Source organism: Ischnura elegans, chromosome 8 (assembly GCF_921293095.1).
Source record: "Ischnura elegans chromosome 8, ioIscEleg1.1, whole genome shotgun sequence".
Lineage (NCBI taxonomy): Eukaryota > Metazoa > Arthropoda > Insecta > Odonata > Coenagrionidae > Ischnura > Ischnura elegans.
The window spans coordinates 24,048,475-24,069,060 of record NC_060253.1 but is presented as its reverse complement, the minus strand read 5'-3'; the positions used below and the strand labels follow the sequence as shown (position 1 = coordinate 24,069,060).

Here is a 20,586-nt window from a genome sequence, read left to right as displayed (position 1 = left end):
GCGAAAAAATACCAAAGGTACCTATTTTAATAAAATGCAACATCTTCGTGAAAAATGTCAGCTATATTATTTTTGGGTGCAACAGAATGCAAATCTTTTAATTAAAATTACTCTTATTATATTAAATTTTAACTCTAAATTTAGCCTAATTTTTTATTCAAGAGTTAATTTGCTTCAGAATTCTTATTTTCCGTGCAATTAGCTGCCTCAAAGCCGACATTTCGGCTCGGGGCGCTTTCCAGCTGAGAATTTCCTCCAGCAGCTCCTACGGTCGCCTTGGAGATGGAACCGATCGTTCTTTGAATGAAGCCGGCGGCAATCACTTAGCTGTAAATGTGTGCGGTGTGCTTAGCATTGAAAAATTTAGCCTAATTTTTTATTCAAGAGTTAATTTGCTTCAGAATTCTTATTTTCCGTGCAATTAGCTGCCTCAAAGCCGACATTTCGGCTTTTTCGACATTTTCATTCTGCCTCCAGCTCCTGACCGGAACGGACGCATCCCTTGCGCGCTCCCCAGGGCCACCTGACTACCTGCGCTTGCTGCTGCTTGCTTGGGTCTTGCTGCTTGTGCATAATAGTGCAGTGACATATATTGTCGTAGCTTATTTGTTTATTAGCGTAGGCTATTTAAATTAGTCTTAGTTTTAATATAGGGGTGCAATATTAATTGTTAGTTGGTGTGGGTTTTGTGTGTGGTGTGTGCGAGTGAGTGAATATCCTGATTTTGTTTGATCCCGGTTCCTGCGACGTGTGATTATCGAGTATCTGCTAGTAGTGATAAGTAGAAAACTTACGTATATCTCAAATTTTTCTCTTCCCTTTAGTATTATTTATTGCATAGTTATTTGCACGTTATCTTTATTTGTGTCGCTGCGCCTTTACTAATCTGGTGTTACGGTCGTTAAGTAGAATATATATTTGGCTGCTTTAGATTTAATTTTTCTATCGGAATAGTGTCTTAATATTATTTAAGTAATTTTGTGATAGTTGCCCTCTTTCTTTTACATCAGGTGTGTAATCCTAACTCTTAATTCTTATTATAGGCTAACGATATATATACATATTGTTTTAATATATTTTTTTCTGTTATAAAGCTCTTCATATATTTTTTGTTTTACCGTTGTTTTGAGGTCTATTTTGACTGTTAGGATTTTTATTGTAATTTTCGTAGCGCAGCACACTCATTGTGATCTTGAAAACTCTCGTTCCGTTCTCCAGTAGTGGTCATTTTAGCACATATCTCCCCTTGAAACACAGGTAGTTTCTTCCGTCCCTCTTGTTGTTAGTCATTGACTCACCCCTTCACTCCTAGCCCTCTCAAAACAACACCTGCGTCCTTGAAGAGCTAGGCACACCTCCCCCCTGCTATCAATCCCTTTTGCTAATCCGTTTCTTCCACTTTCGGTTAACTCGAGTGACTATTTAGAGGGTAGGAGGTTGACCTTTTTCTTCTTCAGTTATTTTCCATTGCATTTTCGAGTGCGGTTTTGATATTTTTGCCTTGTTAGCGTTTTTCATGTGTTAGGATATACTTTCACCAAACGCATTGCAACTGATCACACTTTTATCTCAAGGACTCATATACTCTTTTTTACTTATTTATCCAAAGTCTATTTATACTTATTTATTTAAAGTCTATTTACGCGTATTTATATATTGTTGTTAGTACTTTTATTACTTATTTACCCTTATTTATACATTTTTGTTAGTCTATCACCCTTTTTATAGCTCTGCTCTTTCGTGGGGATCATATTGCGGGGAATTTATATTTTAGCTAGTTAGTTTCGTCTTTGCTCTCTTGTTGATTATTATCGTTAATCTATTTGTCCCACGTTAAGTTATATCTTAATTTCGTTAATTAGTCTTCTTTGGAACTATATAGTTTTCTAGTTTTAAACCCATTAATCGACTTAATCCATATCCAGGTAACTACATTCCCTTATTTACGTTTAAAAAGAGACAAGTTAGTAAGTTTATCGGTTTGTTTTACTCTCTCAAATATCTACTAAGCGTATCTCCCGTCAGGTAAGCTTTTCTGAAATCCAAAGTTGCGATAGTGATAGGATGCCTTCGAATAGGTCACCCGTTGCCGGAGTTGAAAACGCCGGTGAATGCGAGGCTCTCGGAGACCGCATTACCGCGTTGGAGACGATGGTGCGGGAACTTCGGGCCCAGTTTGAAAGGGCGGCTGATACCGCTGAGGGGAATGGTCCGAGGGGTGGTTCTTCGAAAGGTCGCCGTGCCACAGGGGCTGCACGGGTTCGCCCGATTGCAAATAGCGGCTGGTCGATCGAGAGCCTTCCTCGAGGTCCATCTCTCGATGACGGGGTCACGTCACCCCGTAAATCTGAGTTTTGGAGGGTCGTGTCTCGGAGGGACGGTGGTAGTGTCACTCTAAGACGGGGTTTGGGGGATGCTGAGGCAAATCCCGTCCCCGTCTCGAACAGGTACCAGTTGCTGTCGGATGGAAACTCCGAGGTGCCTGACGTGCCTACTCCTACCCCGAAACCGGCACCTAGGAAGGGGCGTCAGAGTGGGAAGGGGGGGATCATAGTGTTAGGGAGTAGCAATGTCCGTCGTGTGATGGTCCCGTTACGGGAGAGGGCAGACCGCGAGGGTGTAAGCGACCGTGTAACGTCATGGTGCATCCCTGGTGGCGGTGTTCCTCAGGTGACGCAGGCGGTTGGTGCGGCGGTACGGGGCACGAAGTGCTCCAGACTGCGGGTCGTGGCTCATGTCGGCGTCAATGATGCCACCTTCCGTGGATCTGAGGAAATTCTAGATTCCCTCCGGGATCTGAATTCCGAAGTGAAGCGGGTGGGTGGGACCATTGGAGTCGGCATTGAGCTTTCGATTTGTAGTCTTGTCCCGAGGATCGATCGTGGTTCTCTGGTTTGGAGCCGAGTGGAAGGCATAAACCAGAGGCTGCGTCGTTTCTGCACGGACATCGGAGCCTCCTTCGTGGACCTTAGGCCGGCAATCCGATCGTGTAGGATCCCTCTGAACCGTTCGGGAGTCCATTACACGGCCGAGTCGGCTAGTCGTGTAGCGAGTAGCATATTTGAGCACTGTAGGTCTTTTTTAGAGTAGAGAGTAGGGCAGAGTGTAGATATATTAGTGGGTTGAAAAATAAAGGGGTAAGTTCAAAACTTTTCACAGACAAAGATTCTTCCAGAAATGAGAATAGAGAAGTAGAGAGAAAAATCAGCGTTTCAGGTATTACATTTAAGCACGAGAAGCGTCAGTCGAGCAACACGTTCAAAGGCAGTCAAGGCTCAAGTCATTTTGATAGTGTGTCAATAAGACATGCATTTCCATTTATCAGCGGTATAGAGCCTGTGAATAGTCTATTCGACAAAAGCAAATCAGAATTATTCCCGAATCGCAATAATACTAGTTCCGAAGTTTTAATCGTGGCTGTGGTTAATTGCCGTAGTTTAAGAAATAAGATTCCCGAATTCCACCATTTAATTCATAGTACGAAGTGTAACGTCATTTTTGGAACAGAAAGTTGGCTAACAGATGATGATTCAGACAATGAGATCTTCCCAAAATCGTTCACTGTTTATCGGAAAAATAGAATTAATCGAGTTGGGGGCGGAGTTTTTATAGCTGTAAAGAATTCAATCGTCAGCCAAGCGATAACCGTAACTGAGACCAGCGTTGAATCTGTGTGGTGTTTAATTAAATGTCCAAAATTCAAAACTATTTTATTATGTTCGTATTACAGACCACCTAACTCAGATATAACGTCAATGTTGGATTTTCAAAATCAAATAAACAGCGTAGCATCCAAGTATCCTGAAAGAAACTTGATTGTGGGTGGAGATTTCAACGTACCTTCTATAGATTGGGAGACTTATAGCTTCATTCCTGGTGGGAGGGATAAAGTGATCTGCGAGGCTTTATTACACACTTTCACATCTAATTCATTGTTTCAAATAGCATCCGCACCGAACAGAGGAGAAAATATTCTTGATTTATTAGCGACAAATATACCACATCAGGTAATAAACGTTGGCACTGTCGAAGGAATAAGTGACCATAGGGTAGTAACTGCAAAGTTTTCTCTAAATACCGCTGTAAACTTTAAAAAAGAGCGTAAAGTTTTCATTTTTAAAAGAGCTAATTTTGATGGGTTTAAGAGTCATATGAAAAATGCTTTCCCCGAGTTTCAAGAATCAGTATTAAAGTTAAATGTAGAGAATACTTGGAAAGCTTTTCTTTCGCTCGTAACTTCGGGAATAAATAGCTACATCCCTAGTAAAATAGTAAAAGAAGGCAGCGAACCGAGATGGTACGACGCGGAAGTGAGAAAATCATTGAGGCGACAGAGAGCGTGTCATGCTAAAATGAAAAAAGTCAGCACGGATTTATCCGCTAATGAACGCGAGCTAATAATTAAAAAATATAGGATGACTAAAGCCGCCACGAAGGAAGCGTTCAGGAATGCGTTCACGAATTTTAAAAGAAAAACACTAGTAGAGCAGTTACAGGATAACCCAAAAGCATTTTGGTCATATGTTAGGGAAGTTCAAGGTAAACGATCTACCGTATGTTCGCTGAGAAACGACAATGGAGATGTGTTGACAAGCAGTTACGATAAAGCCAATTTATTAAATTCCTACTTTAAGAGCGTGTTCACGGAGCCTTCCGAAAACTCACCCGAGACCGATGACAATCCCTGTATTCATAAGATGCCAGCTATTGACATTAGTACGCTCGGAATAGAAAATATATTGAAATCGCTTAGTCCAAATAAATCACCTGGTCCAGACGAAATCCCTTCTCGCGTATATAAAGAACTAGCCTCAGAACTTGCCCCCTACTTGCAGTTAATATTCAGTAAATCCATCAAGCAACACGAAGTACCTAATGACTGGAAAATCGCTAATGTAACGCCTATATTTAAAAGTGGAGACAAGGAACAGCCATCTAATTACAGACCGATATCTTTAACGTCCATCTCTTGCAAAGTCCTTGAACACATCGTAGTCAGCTCGGTAATGAAACACCTAGACGCGCAAAACTTATTAATGGGAAATCAACATGGATTCAGGAAAAGCAGATCTTGCGAAACTCAGTTAGCGCTTTTCGCCCACGATATTTTAGTCTCCGGGGAAGACAACATTCCAGTAGACGCGATTTTTCTTGATTTCAAAAAGGCATTTGATAAAGTACCCCACGGAAAGTTAATATTAAAACTGAAATCTTATGGTCTAGACGAAGATGTCATTTCCTGGATTAGAGAATTTTTGAGCAACCGCGTCCAAAGAGTAGTATTAGACGGTGCAGTCTCCAATGAGGTTAGAGTGACTTCTGGCGTTCCTCAGGGTAGTGTCATTGGCCCACTCCTATTCCTTCTTTATATAAACGACATTGGCGAAGTAGTGCAGAGTAAGTTACGATTATTTGCAGACGACGCTGTAGTTTACAGAGAAATTCGTTCCAGCAAAGATATAGATGAACTAACGAATGACCTTGCTGCTATCCAAGCTTGGTGCGATGCTTGGCAGTTAGAATTAAATTTGGAAAAATGCGTCGTAATGAATTTCTGGAAGAAGAATAACTCCCTACAGCGTAACTATGTCATTCGGGGCGCGCAGTTAAAGGCAGTTGAATCTGTGAAATATCTAGGGGTTAGACTCAATAATGATCTATCGTGGAATAAACATATTCGAGAAATAACCGGTGAAGCTAATCGTAAAATGGGTTTTGTTAAAAGAATATTAGGAAAGTGCGACGACAAAGTGAGAGAAATTAGCTACTTTTCCCTCGTTAGACCACATTTGGAATACGCTGCCAGTGTTTGGGACCCTCATGAAAAAGGCTTAATAACAGAGTTAGAACGCGTGCAAAGAAGAGCTGCCAGGTATGTGAAAGGTCGTTACGATAGTCTTGTTAGTGTAACTGACCTCTTAGATAAACTCGGATGGGAATCTCTGTCGGACCGTAGATTGAAAAATAGACTAAACCTTATAGATAAATTCAAGAGCAGTGTCTTTTCTGACGAAGTTAACCATATCTTGCGGACGCCAACGTACTACGGAAGATCAGATCATATAAATAAAATAAGAGAGATAGATTGCAGAACAGACAGATTCCGAATGTCATTTTTTCCACGATCAATAAGAGATTATAACGGCAGCAATGGAGCGCGTAAATAGATTGCATGACTTGTGGTGTGGCCTACTAGCCTATGTGGGGCTTACTGCATGTTTCTGAATTTCTATTCTGTGTTCTGTTTCTGGCAGCATGTGGTGGTGTAGTTTGTTGTTGTACGGGACGTTTCTTGGACGGTGTGGTGTGCATGTGGGAGTCCAAATGCATGCTGCATGCTGGTGATTGATCACCGCCTGCCAAACACCCTAGAGGTGGCTCGCAGGGTAATTTGTAGATGTAGATGAAAAGCAATCGATGCATTAGAAAAATGCCATTTGTGCAGGATTTACGCACATTCTATAGCAATAGAGTATATCAGGGGCGGAAATAAGGTCATTGTTTTGTGGTTCATTACTTTTCGCACCGTCTTGGTGGTAGCAAAATCTCAAAACAATAATGCATCAGATGTCTGGTGTGCGTGGAGAAGTAGGTTTTGTCAATTCATCTACTATTTTTAAACACATTTTTTTTGGATGGAGGGATAAAATGAGAAATTTTTATTCAAGAGTTAAGTTGCTGCAGAATTATTATTAGCTGTACAATTAGGTACTGGAAATCAGATATTTCAGCTCGAGGCGCTCTTCGGCTGATAAGCAAAGCCGATATATCGGCCCGAGGCACTAAGAGGATTAAAAAAAAAATAGATTGTGCGAGCGGTAGGGATCTGCCCCATTAACCCCTTCGACTTCGATTTATTTTCTGAATATCGTGCTCCTGTCCTCTATTTATTTTTTCTGTGCTTCTTTTTAAATGGAATGGTAGGTAATGAAATAACATTTTGCAGTTTGTAATCTACTTAGAACAGAGAAATTAAAAGTGATTATTATTTCGTATTGTAAAGTATCACGTTAAAATCGAGAACACAGCTATCGCTACTCGTGTAAAACCACTTTGATATTTCCAATAGATTGTGAGCGACTACATAGAGAAATACATAAAAAAACTCAAATTTCATGAAATACGACTCGTATTTAATGAAATATGAGTGCAGTATGTACATTTTGGATGTTTTAACATTTTCAAAGTTTAAAAATATTTATGTTTTTAGAATATAAGTTTTTCACGGCGTATGCTCTGCAGGAATAGTTCCGTTGGGAACTATTCCTGCAAATATTGCTGGAATAGTTCCCAACGGAACTATTCCTGCAATATTTATATTGATCCCCTAAATAGTGCTAAAATTATGAAAATATGATGACGACCTGCATCGGAAGTCCATTTCTAGCTAGGCTCGTCATTTCAGCACAAGTGGTTATAAGATTAACGGTGAAAGTCCCGCGCTTCGATGAAGCGCGCCTGCTTACGTACATGCCCACTAGATATCTGGAAATGCTTCGCTCTCCCTAGCTCAACGCCTTCAGTCGCGTTTTCCGCTTCCACGAAAACCTCTAGAGGTCGCTACGGAGAAGTCTTAGCTTGGGATGACGCGAGAGAGCGGTGGTTCTTGCGAATCGCTTCCCTTCGAATGAATCACGCGGAACGAAAATAAACCACTCCCATAAGCAGTTCACCTGCACCGACCCCTTCCACCCGATCGGCCTCTGAAGGCCTCTGCGGAGGACATCCGTGAGGAAAGAAAGACGAGAAAACAGCACGTCCAAATACGATGCAAAATCGGGTATATTAGCATCGTATTTCTCTCGATAAAACTTTGAGAGGACCCATCATTGGTGACGCATAACCCCCTAAAACATGAAGCGTGTAAAGCACTGCATGAAATAAGTGACTTTGTACGTATTCACGCGCACGGGCGCAAAGTTAAATTAACCAAAAGATGAAGTTCACTTTGAATGATCCAGTAAAGTCGTATTTCAGCTTAGTCCTCTTAGTATCCTAAGCCATATTTGGTCCTGATATAAAATATCTGGACTAATAAAGGTCTCCAAATCTCAAATAATTTAGAGGGTTATCAAATCTAAAGCCGGCCTTGAATACCATTATGAATGATAATAGAAAAGGATAGAAGTTCTCCATATTGAACTATTGACGGACCCCTCTTTTATACACGTTTTATATACTTTTCCATTCTTTTTATGTGTTTCCTTTTCAGAAGTTCATCGGTTGTTTATTGTATGTGCTTCTTGATTTTAGTAGTGTTTTGTGTTGAGTGGAGTGTTGTGTTGGTTACAGTGAGAAAAACAAAGTATTGTAGTGGAAGAAGTCATATTGATATGCTTGGGATAAAGATAGATAAAATAGTGCCAAATAAAATTGAAATTTTCCTTTTATATAATAGCTTTGATATATTAAGCATTTACGCTATCATTCTTATATGTTCGGTATATGTAGAGTAAATTTGGTAAACATATGACAGCTTCGAAAAAATTAAGACATTTTACCTTTGAGCAAACTACTGGAGGAAATCTGTGATAAAGTCATCCATTTAAAAGTTCGTAAGAACTAAATAGTGACCTCCGAAGTCCGTCCGGAAGAACCTTGATTTATGCCACCAATTCGGTAGCTTTTTCATTGTTTGCGAAAAGATCCGCAGATTAGCATTGAATGCAGAACGAACTGTTCATTCCCTGAATATGAGGGAATAGAGTAGTTTCCTTCATCAAAGAAAACGAAAGGCATTGATTGCGATTCCTTACCCACCATTAGTGTATTCATAATATAAGTACAAATTATTTGGTTTTAGAAATACCAGTTTAGACGAATGGCAAGGGTCAATTTTATCCTCATTTGAAAAAGGCCAGATTGGCGGCCATGCGATGCCACTCCACGTGACGTCATAGGAACCTAGTTTCTATACGAGTAGATAGGAGTTTTACATCGTCTGAGATTACCAATGCATGCATGAAGCACAGAGCTGCGGGAAACATGTCTTAATAATCACCTATTAAAACTGGCTCAGGTCGGAAAGTTTTCTTCGTTTGATAAGGTATTAATAATCCTTATTAACCCAAGCGCTACCAGCTAGCATGGTACTCTGCTACCTGCTAGCATCCTGCGTCGTATCAGCGCTCAGAGCCTCGCCCCAAGGTCACCTCACTTGCGGCAGCGGGAACCAGAACGACGTCACACGGAGATTTCCCGGCATTAATAATTAGCCGTCGCGTTTTCGCGCGCTTGAAAATTTCCACTTTTCATTTAATCGCGAAAAATAGATATCGTCGTTTAAAAATCTAAAAGCGTGAAATACGTACTCCAGGAGTAATAATCTTTCGATTTAGTCAATAAAAAAATAATAGGAAACCACCCTATTAGCTCTACGGCCTTGACTGGTAAATAAATGTAAAATGAGTAGCTCCAAAGGCCGTAACGAGTTACACTTGTCCGTTTTACACCGACCCGGGCTTGCTGAAATGGTTTGCGAAGGTGTCTTGGTTTCTACGTGTGTGTGTGTGAGTGAGTGATTGCCAAGACTTGCCGGTTGAGAGTCTGTGTTTGGTCCTTGAAGTCCTTTCCCATTTTCGCAAACCATTGCCGGTGTAAAACGAACAAGTGTAACTCGTTACGCCTTTTGGAGCAACTCATTTTACATTTATGTGAATTCCCTCTTTGCAATTGAAATTATTTATTATCCAATAGGCCAATCTTTCAACACCTACATGATTCTTTCGTATCACATCCTTCATACCGGCTCTATACATTTCATCCGCGGCTATCCTCTGCTGTTCTTCCCTTAATAGCTGCACTTCAATAATCATAAAACTATGAACCTATTAACAATAATAAGCATAGAGGTCTGCATTAACCTCCCCTGTCCCGGGATATATCTACCGTTACTTTTGGTCCGAAATTCATGGTTTTTGGTTAATTAAATGTTAACAAACAACATTAGCTATTTCTCCGAATCTTCATGCTTCTGTATGATGCTATCATCTTTCAGGAAGCATTAAACTAGTTGCAATAACGATATTTCACTTAGCCAAGCGGAAAAATTCAAACATCGATGTAAGAAAGATTTCGTGCTTTCCCGGCGAATGGACCTAGTGAAGAGTTCTCGGGATCGCCACCGGGTCAGGAACTCCATAACTGCCGACGTTTCGATGTCCGACTCAGTCATCGTCCTAAGGGCTGTGAGTGATTATTATTATTATTATCGACGTATTGTATAACATACTCGATGACCGAGGAGCTTAAGAGACAAAGTAACTCCAAAAGCATCGAAAGAGATGGTCATGGACCAATACGCGGGGGCGAAACTGGGTTCTAACACTAATTGTAAGTACATCGCGATATGCATCGACTGTTTCGTGGACGTATTAGAATGATGCCAGCGATGGTGTAGTTGTGCACCTACGGCACGAAATGAGACGGGATGCAATTCACGAGTCGACATCGTCTCAGTTAGCATGAGAAAATCCTTAATTTTCCATTTCCGCCGATTTTACCCGAGAAGAACCGGTTTAATTGCAGAGGCGACATCTTCAGGTCGGTCGCCTAGGAGATGGAACCGGTCGCTCATTGAATGAAGCCGGCGGCAATCACTTAGCTGTAAATGTGTGCAGTGAGCTTGCCATTGAAAAGCAATCGATGCAGAGGAACTGTACCATTTGTGCAAGATTTACGCACCAGCTGTAGCAATAGAGTATAGCAGGGGCAATTTATGGTCGTTGCTTTGCGGTTCATTACTTTCCGCAGCGCCTTGGTGGCAGCAAAACCTAAAAACAACAATGCATCAGATGCCTGGTATGCGTAGAGAAGTAGCTTTTATCAATTAATCAATTATTTCAACCATTGTTCGTTAAGATGGTTAAATATAACCCTTCATTGAAAAGCCACCTTACACATTACCACCTATTCAATTTGTCCATAAATTATAGAGGGCTGTCCCCCCTCCCTTTATGGCGGAACTCTGCGGGACTGAAATATTTTAAGCCTTTATAAAAAAAATTTTAAATGTGGAATTTCAATGGAATTTTGGCCTTTGATATTGTTTCTACGAGAAATTTCAATGATTTGATGATATTATTTTTTATTATAAATAATTCAGGTAATGCTCAGATTAAGAATTATTTAAGAAATCAAAATCGACCCACAAAAACTAGTTCATCTTTACGTTGAAAGCAATCACTGTTATTCCTGAATTCCTAGAATTACAAGTACCTTAAGGAAATTTTATCATTTAATTGCACGAAAATATAAGATTTCCCATATCCACCGTAGGAGTGAAATCTTTGAACATCATTCTGTCCAGATGCATACTCAAAATTTCCAAGTGTTTTCATTTTTTTCTTCAGTAAATTAGCCAGATTTCTGAAATTCTACCACACTGTGCATCGGTAGCCGATCAACCGCAACGGCTTATTTTATTGCTCGTTCAATTTCAAACTCTTTCAATATGAATGCGAAGTGGTCATCAGAGTGGCAGGTTATTTTACGCATGACTACAACCTAGGAAGCTTGTAAAAAGGGGAATACCTTTGGTATTTATTAGATGGAATTTCGTGGCAAAACTTCGCGGAATACAATATTTTCCCCCAGTTACAAAAAAAAGGATGTCGAATTTTGATGAAATTATAACCATAGGCATTGATGACACCGTAAAAGTAAATAATTGTTTTTTAAATGGACAAAAAATAATTCAGGGAATATTCAGATTAAAAGTAATTTAAAAATCGAAGTCGACCAAAAAGTAATTTTGTTCTTGTTGAACGTAACTAATTCCTGAATTCTTAGAACTCCAAGCATCTCAGGAAACCTTCATCCGTTAATTAGAGACGATGATAAGTCCTTTAAAATTCCTGTTATAGTTCATGCTACAAAAAATTACCAACCTAGGAAGGGGTATTTTCTTTTTTTTTTTGCCAACTTTCCGGGATTCTACTCCACTGTGAATCGGTAGCCGGCCAACACCTACGACTGAGCCTATTACTAATTCAAGATCAAATACAATCCTCTTCCCTTAGCAAGTATCAGGGTGAACAAAGTAGCAGGTTATTTTGCGCAAGACTAGAGCGAGAGGAGCGTGTTAAAGGGGGCTGTGTCCGCAGGGATAAAGGGCAAAAGAATTCTAAAATTAATAGGTAAAATAGAATTATTAAATTTCATAGTTTTTCAATGACATTAATGAATTATTCAATTGCGAGACAGCTTTATGTTTTTTTTTTTAATTTGTTCTCACTAACCAAACTAAAATCATAAATACTCCTAAATAACTTTTCAAATTAGACAAGGATAAGGGATAGCTTCATTTAAAACCGGAGCCGGTAAAAAATGGAACTGAACGATCTTAAAATTTAGAATATTATCGCCATTAAGTGTTTAGATTTCTTAAACAGGAAGGCATTAACGTTAATTAAGGAATCTTTTTTAGATGCCATTATACGGTGTAAACAGACGCAATCATGTTTCCCGGAATTCCAAAGGGTCGTTTGATGACAGTTTCACCGACAATCCCGCCAGCAATTTCATCTACACCTACATACTAAGCCGCCTAAATAGCGGGGGAGTGTAAGGACACTAGCGGTTAACATATAAGGTTAACAATAACAGTTAAAAACTTCGAACAATGCGGTGGGAGCACGGAAAATATAATATCATCAGCAAAAGACAGCAAGAAATCGTATAAACTGGGGGCCATGTCCGGGATTTCCCTGATTGCGTCTGGTAGGCCTAGTAGAAAGGGGAGGATGGGGGGAGGGGAGAGGGAACACAACAATGAGGTGAGAGCGGTGACAAGAATGAAGCTTGTGCCTACCTGTGGCGTGATGATGGTCTCCACGGGTGGTTGAGGCATGGTGGCGGATTTTCACGTTACTTCCAAAGCGACGAGGACAACAATCCCGATAAACAGACCGCTCAAATCAGCAGGTATTCCAGAGAGTAAATACACAAAACGAACACACAAGACACACTGGGGAAGCACTCAAATATTTTCAGAATATATTGCACAGACAACACTGGGTTTGGCCTCTTCGGTCGATGGAACCACAAGATACAAGGATCGCCACGGTTTTGTTAAGGGTGAAGGATCGCAAACGGTGGAAAGCTTGTTTGGGACAGATAGGGGAGGTTGACGGCGTACTGGCGCCTAGAATGAGCGACACAAATTAGAAGGGTGGCGAAAGGACTGCAGACTCTTGCACAGCGAAGATTCCTGTCCAGATGACCACGGATCGCTTGAGACGGAATGATGTCTCCACAAAACCACCATAGGTGTGGGGTTTTCCTTTGTTCGGGTCCCGGCCGGCTGGGCCCCAAACGCGAGGCGGGGGCGTCTCTTGGCCGGCCCTGCAGAGAGGACGAGGCCCGGCCCTTGACAGACACAAGGCCCTGCCTCTCCCTTCCTTTGTATTCCTCTTATTGGAGCTCAGACACGCCCCGCGCTTTCCTTCAGCGTCTCCGAGGATGCGAACTGCTCCCGGAATATCGACTTGTCGCCTCCGAGGTCCACATCGCCGATCATTGGGAAGAAAGGTTATCAGACATACAGGCACTCTGCAATGTAGGTAGCACAACAATCAGCCCCTCCTCACGCGGCGACAGTGAGGCACAGGTGTGCCGACAATGGAACGGCAACAATGGGCGGGTGGAGAAGACCTCGACGAGGTTAGAACGGAATGGGACGAAACGTTTAGCTGGATGCGATCGAACCCGTAGTGTGCGTTTGTGGGGGAGAGACACTGGGCAGATCGAACCTGAGTAAGACGTGGGCGGAGGAGAGCAGTATCACGAGCTGTGCACGTACGGAGGGAACGTCTCGGGCATCCTGGCCGGTCAGATCAATGTCGCAGAGTAGTGGGAATCCATTCGTGGGACGGACCGATGTGTACAAACACTTCGGAGTTTCTTGGATCACCTTCACAGCCTCACGAAAGAGTTGAGGTGCAGGGAGGATGTTACACAGAGGGTTTATTTAACAAGCAGCAGCCTACAACGACTCGCGTTGATATCTTCCACTGTTCTTGTTTCTTTTCTCCTCCGATGATGGCGATTTCGTTGGCGGCAGCTCGACGGCCGACCCGTTCGGACCTTTGCAACAGACTGGTTGGTGGTCGTGTGTGAGGGCGACGGAGGTGCTGCCGCGCGGCGGAGGGATGGGAAAACACCTCTCCCCTCCCCCTTCGCTCATCTGGGTACCTCACTGCAAGAGCCCTTCCCCTCCCCTACTGAGGTCCCCAGACGCTCACGCCCCCGTCCCCACCGCCCCGGAGGGTTGCCTGTGGGGGCGGCGCGTGTCCTCAGCCGCCGGAGCGACGCGCGTGCCCCCTGCGCGGTCGCTCGAACAACTATGAGAGCGTCGGACGAAAGTAGCGGCCAACGGCGGAACTACAACGTCCCTCAACAAACCGTTAGACCTTCTGGCGCGAAGATACGATAAATCCCAAACTCAGGCGTGTTCCAGAATATTATATCGTCACTTGCCAGTCATATCCATTGATTCCTATTTCAAGTGAGTATTTGCATTGGCAACCCTCGTTGTAAGGCTTTTTTGTCACAAAAGGTAAATCAAACATGTCGAATATCGACAGCGCTTGCTGTAGCTAACAGTGGGTGCTCGCAAGTTTTACTTACGTAGCTAATTAAGGGCAAGAACGCCCGTTCGATTCAGCGAAACATTAGAAATTAAGAGTGTTATTGCTGGATGCGTACCAAAATATTCGGGGGTGAAAACGTTGACATGGTGTTTTTATACCTCAGATATGTTTATATACCTCAGATATAGTATACGTTTTTCCCCCGAACCATAAAGGACTTTAATAAACGCTAGTCCCAACTTCGTTTGAGCACTTAATTTTTTTTAAAGCTGTAAACGGCTGGTGTCCTAATACCCCCTGCCACACGCCTTTTAGGCGGCTTGCGGGGTATTATGTAGATGTAGATATGTTTTTGGGTTTGTGTCCAAAAAATCTGCCAAAACTTAACTCTCAAACCGTTCATTTCCGATGAATTATGTATTTTAATTACAAAAATGTTATAAGATACAGCCATACAGAACCGCTGGACGGGAATCAAACTATTCACTCTTATCTTAGCCCTATTAACTGCTGCTCTCCTCCCCGTCGAGGATTGCCTAAGACAATCGAAAAACTAGTTTCGGATTTGAATTTTCTGTCTTAATACGTAGTCTCAGTTTGACTTCACACACATCAAAAACACAAGGAAATAAAAAAATATCACGGCTGGCAGGATTGTGCCACATCTACTCGAGTACTGATATTGGATTACGTAGACGGTATTAGGAAAAATAATCGAGTAACCGGGTAAGAACTAAAGGCTCAAAATATTCGTTAAGGTCAAACAGCCGGTACGACCTTTACTATTGAATATAAAACTTATAATCTGAGGCGTTAACAAAAATAAACTATAAAATACTATAAAAAGGATGAAACCCAGATTCAGGAGAAGATGGCTTTTCGAAGCTGCCTCCAGCTGAAGAGATCCAAAGATGGGTAGGCAGACGAAATGGTGTTCAAGTAAGTAAGAAGTCTGTAGAAAAAAGTGATCTCTTGGAAAGGAAAATATGGATTTAGGTTGGTAGAGTGGGTGGTTATTACGAAAGGCGCGGATGGGAATGAGGAGGGAAAAGAATGGGAGTATTTCTGAGGATATGTACTCACAATTTAAAAAAATTGTAAATGAAATAAATATCATAAGTATTCTTACGAGTGGATAGTGGGGCCAATGATAAGGCAGAAATTACTTCAGAGCGACAAGAATTACGCAGGCGAGGAACACGGTGTCGGACAAAGGCATGCGAACACGAAGTAAAACGATTGTATTCACTAAAAATACCCGTGTGGTAATGAGGAATCTCACGTTTTCCCATTGAATTGTTGGAAGAGTACTCAGGTTTCCCACCGGGTCCATGGGAAATTGACTAGGAAATTGGAAAGGTAAAATACCCTAAAGATTATGGCAGACTACGCCTTCGAAACGTCGTCGGTGGCATTGAAACCCAGGACGCGGAAAGAAATCCGAGTTATCTTTCCACTACCGTGATCTATTTGTCAAGGTTAGAGTACTTACTAGGGTCTTATAGTTTTGACCCCAAATAGGCTGCATTTATCGGCTTTCACCACGTCTTAATTGAGTGAATGTGAACAGTTTCTTCTACATTCAAGCTCAGGTTAGAGCCGCCCGAGCTGTCTTTAACCTTAAGACGCCCACTTGAGTGCAGGAGAAATTGTTGTTTTTCGCACAACCACGACAAAGGGGAAACCCGAAAAAATGGAGCATTTATTGTCGACGCACTGAAGAAGCATTTGCACCAACATGCTTAGGCTCATGTAATTGGGAGGTTATTGCATTGGGAGGCTGTGTGACTACTTCTCTGGGTAATAACGCATTCATCCGTTTGCTTGAATGCCTATGCAAGGGCTTGAATATCATTTGGGTACTCCAATACCTGAACTCTAGTACACATACGAGGGGGGACCCAATAATAACCGGACGGAGGTTGATGCGCACGTAACTCTTATATTTGGGGCTTCTCCCACTAGATGGGTATTATTTCTTCACTTATGAGTCAGTATGCGATACGGCGTGGCTTTAGACGGTTGTAGCGAGCCCCTGTGGCCGTTTAATTTCGAAGAATTTTTTCATCTCTTCGATTTTTGAAATGGCTGATATTCGAGAGCAGCGTGCAGCGTTGAAAATTGTTCTCTGCTCGGTAAAATTTAGTCGGAAACGGTTAATCATTTGTCTACAGCTTATTAAGAACACGCCTTAAAAAGAACTGAACTGCTCGAGCGGTATTCGGAATTCAAACACGGCAACATGTCTCGATCGAAGACATTCAACGCCCGGGCCAGCCTTCCTCGTGCAGAACTGATGAAAATGTGGAAAAAAAATCGCGCCCTTGTGCACGAGGAGAAGAGGCATACCATTTACGGACTCGCTGAACAATCTGGTCCTTCTTTGAGTTAATTGCAGTGAATTTAAGCTGAAGATTAGCAAATGAGACGAATCACGGCAAAATTCATCCTCCGTTTGTTGACTCCTGGGGCCGTATTCTGTAACTCCAAACCGATCGGTGCGGCACCGATTCGTCGGGTGCGACGTCACACCGACTCCCGGTAAGAAGTCGTGCGATTCTGTACGAACCCGGTCGGTGCGGCACCGACGAGAGGACGGGAGATCGTCGGTAGCCGTACCGACAGCAAAGAGGTGTCGGTACGGCCACCGACTAGTGGGTTTCATGAATTCCCCGGTGCGCATTGTACGTTTTATTTTGTTTTTACCTCATCACCGAGTAAATAATGAGGTTTTCTCCAATGTTATCTTTTTCTGCCCCTTCGAATACGCCTCTATAATTCACTGTGTCATCATCTATATTAATTACCTTGACAGAAATATAAGATAATGGTTAATAAAAATGAGGTTTGCTAACATATAATGACTTTCTCTCATTTATGTTACCGCACTTTCACTCGCTTGTAATAGGCTTTATTTCTCTCTATCATCATTTATTTGCTCCTTTGACGTAAAAAAGATATTTTTGATTAAATATGAGTTTTGCCGCAATGTTATCACTTTATATCACTCTGAATAGGCGACTGTTATTTCACTCAATCATCAATTTGGCGTTTCTCTCGGCATAGAAATAAGATCTTTTTATTTAAGTATGAAGTTTGCCACAACGGTATCAGTTTCTTTCATTTGTAACGGGCAGCTATATTTCATTTCATCGTCAGCCATTGATTCCCTTGACGATAAAAGAAGATATTTGTTAATAAGTATGAGGTTTACCGCAATATTATCATTTTCTCTCACTTGGAATGCGTAACTTATACATATGTATTTCACCCAATCACAATTTATTTACTTCCTCGTCATTACACTTCTTTTAATTACACCCAGCTCCATATTTTTATAACAATTTCCTAACTTGTTCCTCTAATAAGACATTTACATTTGAATCCTACGTTCACGTTCCATGGTATGCTATTTTCGTCTGCTACGGTGCCAATGGCATAACCTTCCGTTGATAACATTTAGACGGAACTTACTTAATGACAACTATATTACCAAATCATGAATAAATAGCATTATACGGAACCAATATTTACAAAAAGAAACTACGATCTCAAGGATAGTTTCAATAATTCATTCCAGCAACAAATCTCCATCACATACAAACTTTATTGTGATGTTGTAATATTGTTTCCTTCGATTCTGTAGGTACAGCATTACTACCACACATTATATAAGCATTGTTAACAACTTGTCCAATATCGTTTATCTTAATCTAGCAATAAGTCGTAATTTCCGCAAATAAAAAGATTGAGAATGACGACAACAAACTGTGCCAATGAGTCTTCTCTTGTTTTTACCCTTCTTTCATTGGTGGAGACACGTGAAACTTCGGATATAGTCGGATTTTCCCTGTTTGGGAAGGAGAGGGAACCGTACCGACTGGTTTGAAACCGACGACCTTACAGAATCGCTGAAAGTGTCGTCGTCGGTGCGGAATCCGTTGTCGGTACGGTTTGATGTCCAGTCGGTGGGCTTGAAAGGGAAACCGACCGGTGCGGCACCGACGAAATACAGAATACGGCCCCTGATCAAAATGCGGCACGAGTTGCCGCGACTCGAGTTTTTGGTAAAACATTACATGATACTGCTTCCTTGCCCAACCTACTCACTAGATCTCGCTCCTTGGGATTTCCTTTTGTTCCCCCGGATGAAAATGGTGATGAAAGGGAAATGATCATCACATTACAGAGGTGAAAATGGAATCCAAGGCGGTCTTCCAAGGCATCGGAAACAACGAGTACCAAAGGTGTTTCGCGCAGTGGAATAAACATTTTAACCAATGTATCAGTTTAAACGGAGAGTACATAGAAGGTGGCTAGCGTTTGTAAGACAAATTATTAAATTTCGAATCTTTTAAAAATTGTGTCTGGTTATTTTTGGGACCCTTTATTTCTTTTTCCATTCCATTCACGTGCCTGATCAACGCTCTTCAGAAATGGAAAGGAAAAAAAGAGGCTGCGAATAGTGACCAAGAAACGAAGTTTTCTCCCTATTTAGACCGTTGGAGGTCACTCCGAAATGTCACTCATATTGGGCACAACATCGCGAGCGAAAACGAGAAAACAAGTCGCGTCGGAGTCATGGAAACGGATCCCGCCCGCCCTTTGCACTTTGACCCCATTTCACTCGGGATGATGCCGAACTATCCACTCATGTGCGCCATTTGACCTCTTCTTGTTGACTTCACTAATTGTCCACGTTCTGTCGACGGTCGGATGGATTACACGGGAGACGACTTAAACTCAATTATAATTCACGAAATTAATGGAAATGGAGACTGGAGATAGGGAATTTTTACTTGATAATTGGAACCTCCCCGATAAGATCCGTAATAAAGGAAATGTACACTAGTAGTAAAAAAAATGGCATGTCTAGTAAATGGAATCAATAATATCACCCATCGTCACGATTTGGGATAGAATCAATTATGAAGAGTAAATAGGAAAAACAATTATAATGATACCTCTCTTTTAATGATTTATATTGACCGATTTCCATGAGTGGAACTCTTCGATGCTTAATGTATTCACGAATACCATCATTTAGTTCACGAATTGCATCAATTAGTTCACGAAATGCATGCATATATTAACTTTTTCTTGACTTTTAGCATGCAAGCTTAATAAATGGTTTTCTCCGCCACAGGGGTGCCGACTTACAAAAAATATTGGGGGGGAACTAACCGGGGACCTTGCCCCGGTAAATTTTATAGGTAGTGAATTTTAAGTTTTTTAAGCATTTTAGAAGAGTCATATGATCAAAATTAGAACCCTGATCACTCGGATCTCGATATCTGGACACTCCGGGGAAAATCGACAAGCCTGACACATTTTTTCGTCACATCTGTAACGAATTTTTGGGGGGCTCGGGCTCCCTCAGGCCCCATGGAGTCGGCGCCACCGTATAGAAGGTTTATATCACGTAAAAAATTCAAACAAGAATCAAATGGCCTAAATTCTTGTTCGCAAAATTGATTAAACAAATAATAATTAATTTAAATATTCCATCACGTTATCTTCGGGAATCCGTCCGAATTTTCGATGCTGGAACCCTTCCTCTTTGAATTTATTACTTCCAAACCCAGCCTCACCGCATTCTCCCAAGAAATGGACTTCTTTCCCCTTCATATATATACACGACCCCGTTCGTTAGTTCTTTTTCCTCCCGCGGGAGGTCGCCCCTTTTCTCCTCCTGGAAACTGACATCTCCCACCGGCGGGAGGGGGTTGAAAATTGGGTCTCCATGGCAACGGACCCGATAATCCAGGCCCCGCCGCTGTGACCTTTGACCTACAATATCCCGGTGCCCCATCTCCCTACCTCGGATTCTGGAGCGTCTCTGACGTCACGGGAACCCTTCTATCCCCCCACCCCCAAACACTGACGTGGGACTTTGGGGCATTATTCATCGTCTGTCTGCATTGCTATACATTTCCTCCGCTCTTCCTCCGACTCGGAATCGACCCTTTTGGGCGTTGAACTCCTTCGTTGCACA

The 20,586-nt window shown here is 41.9% G+C and overlaps 1 protein-coding gene across 1 annotated transcript in view; it reads right to left on the bottom strand.

Annotated features, from left to right (window-relative positions):
* LOC124163238 (breast cancer anti-estrogen resistance protein 1) overlaps positions 1-14,121 on the bottom strand; it is a 217,268-nt gene extending 203,147 nt beyond the window's left edge. The window contains exon 1 of the mRNA XM_046539994.1: positions 12,812-14,121. Within this exon, the coding sequence (XP_046395950.1) occupies positions 12,812-12,850 (39 nt within the window). The 5' untranslated portion in view covers positions 12,851-14,121. The remainder of the gene's footprint in view (positions 1-12,811) is intronic.
* Positions 14,122-20,586: the final 6,465 nt, after the last annotated feature.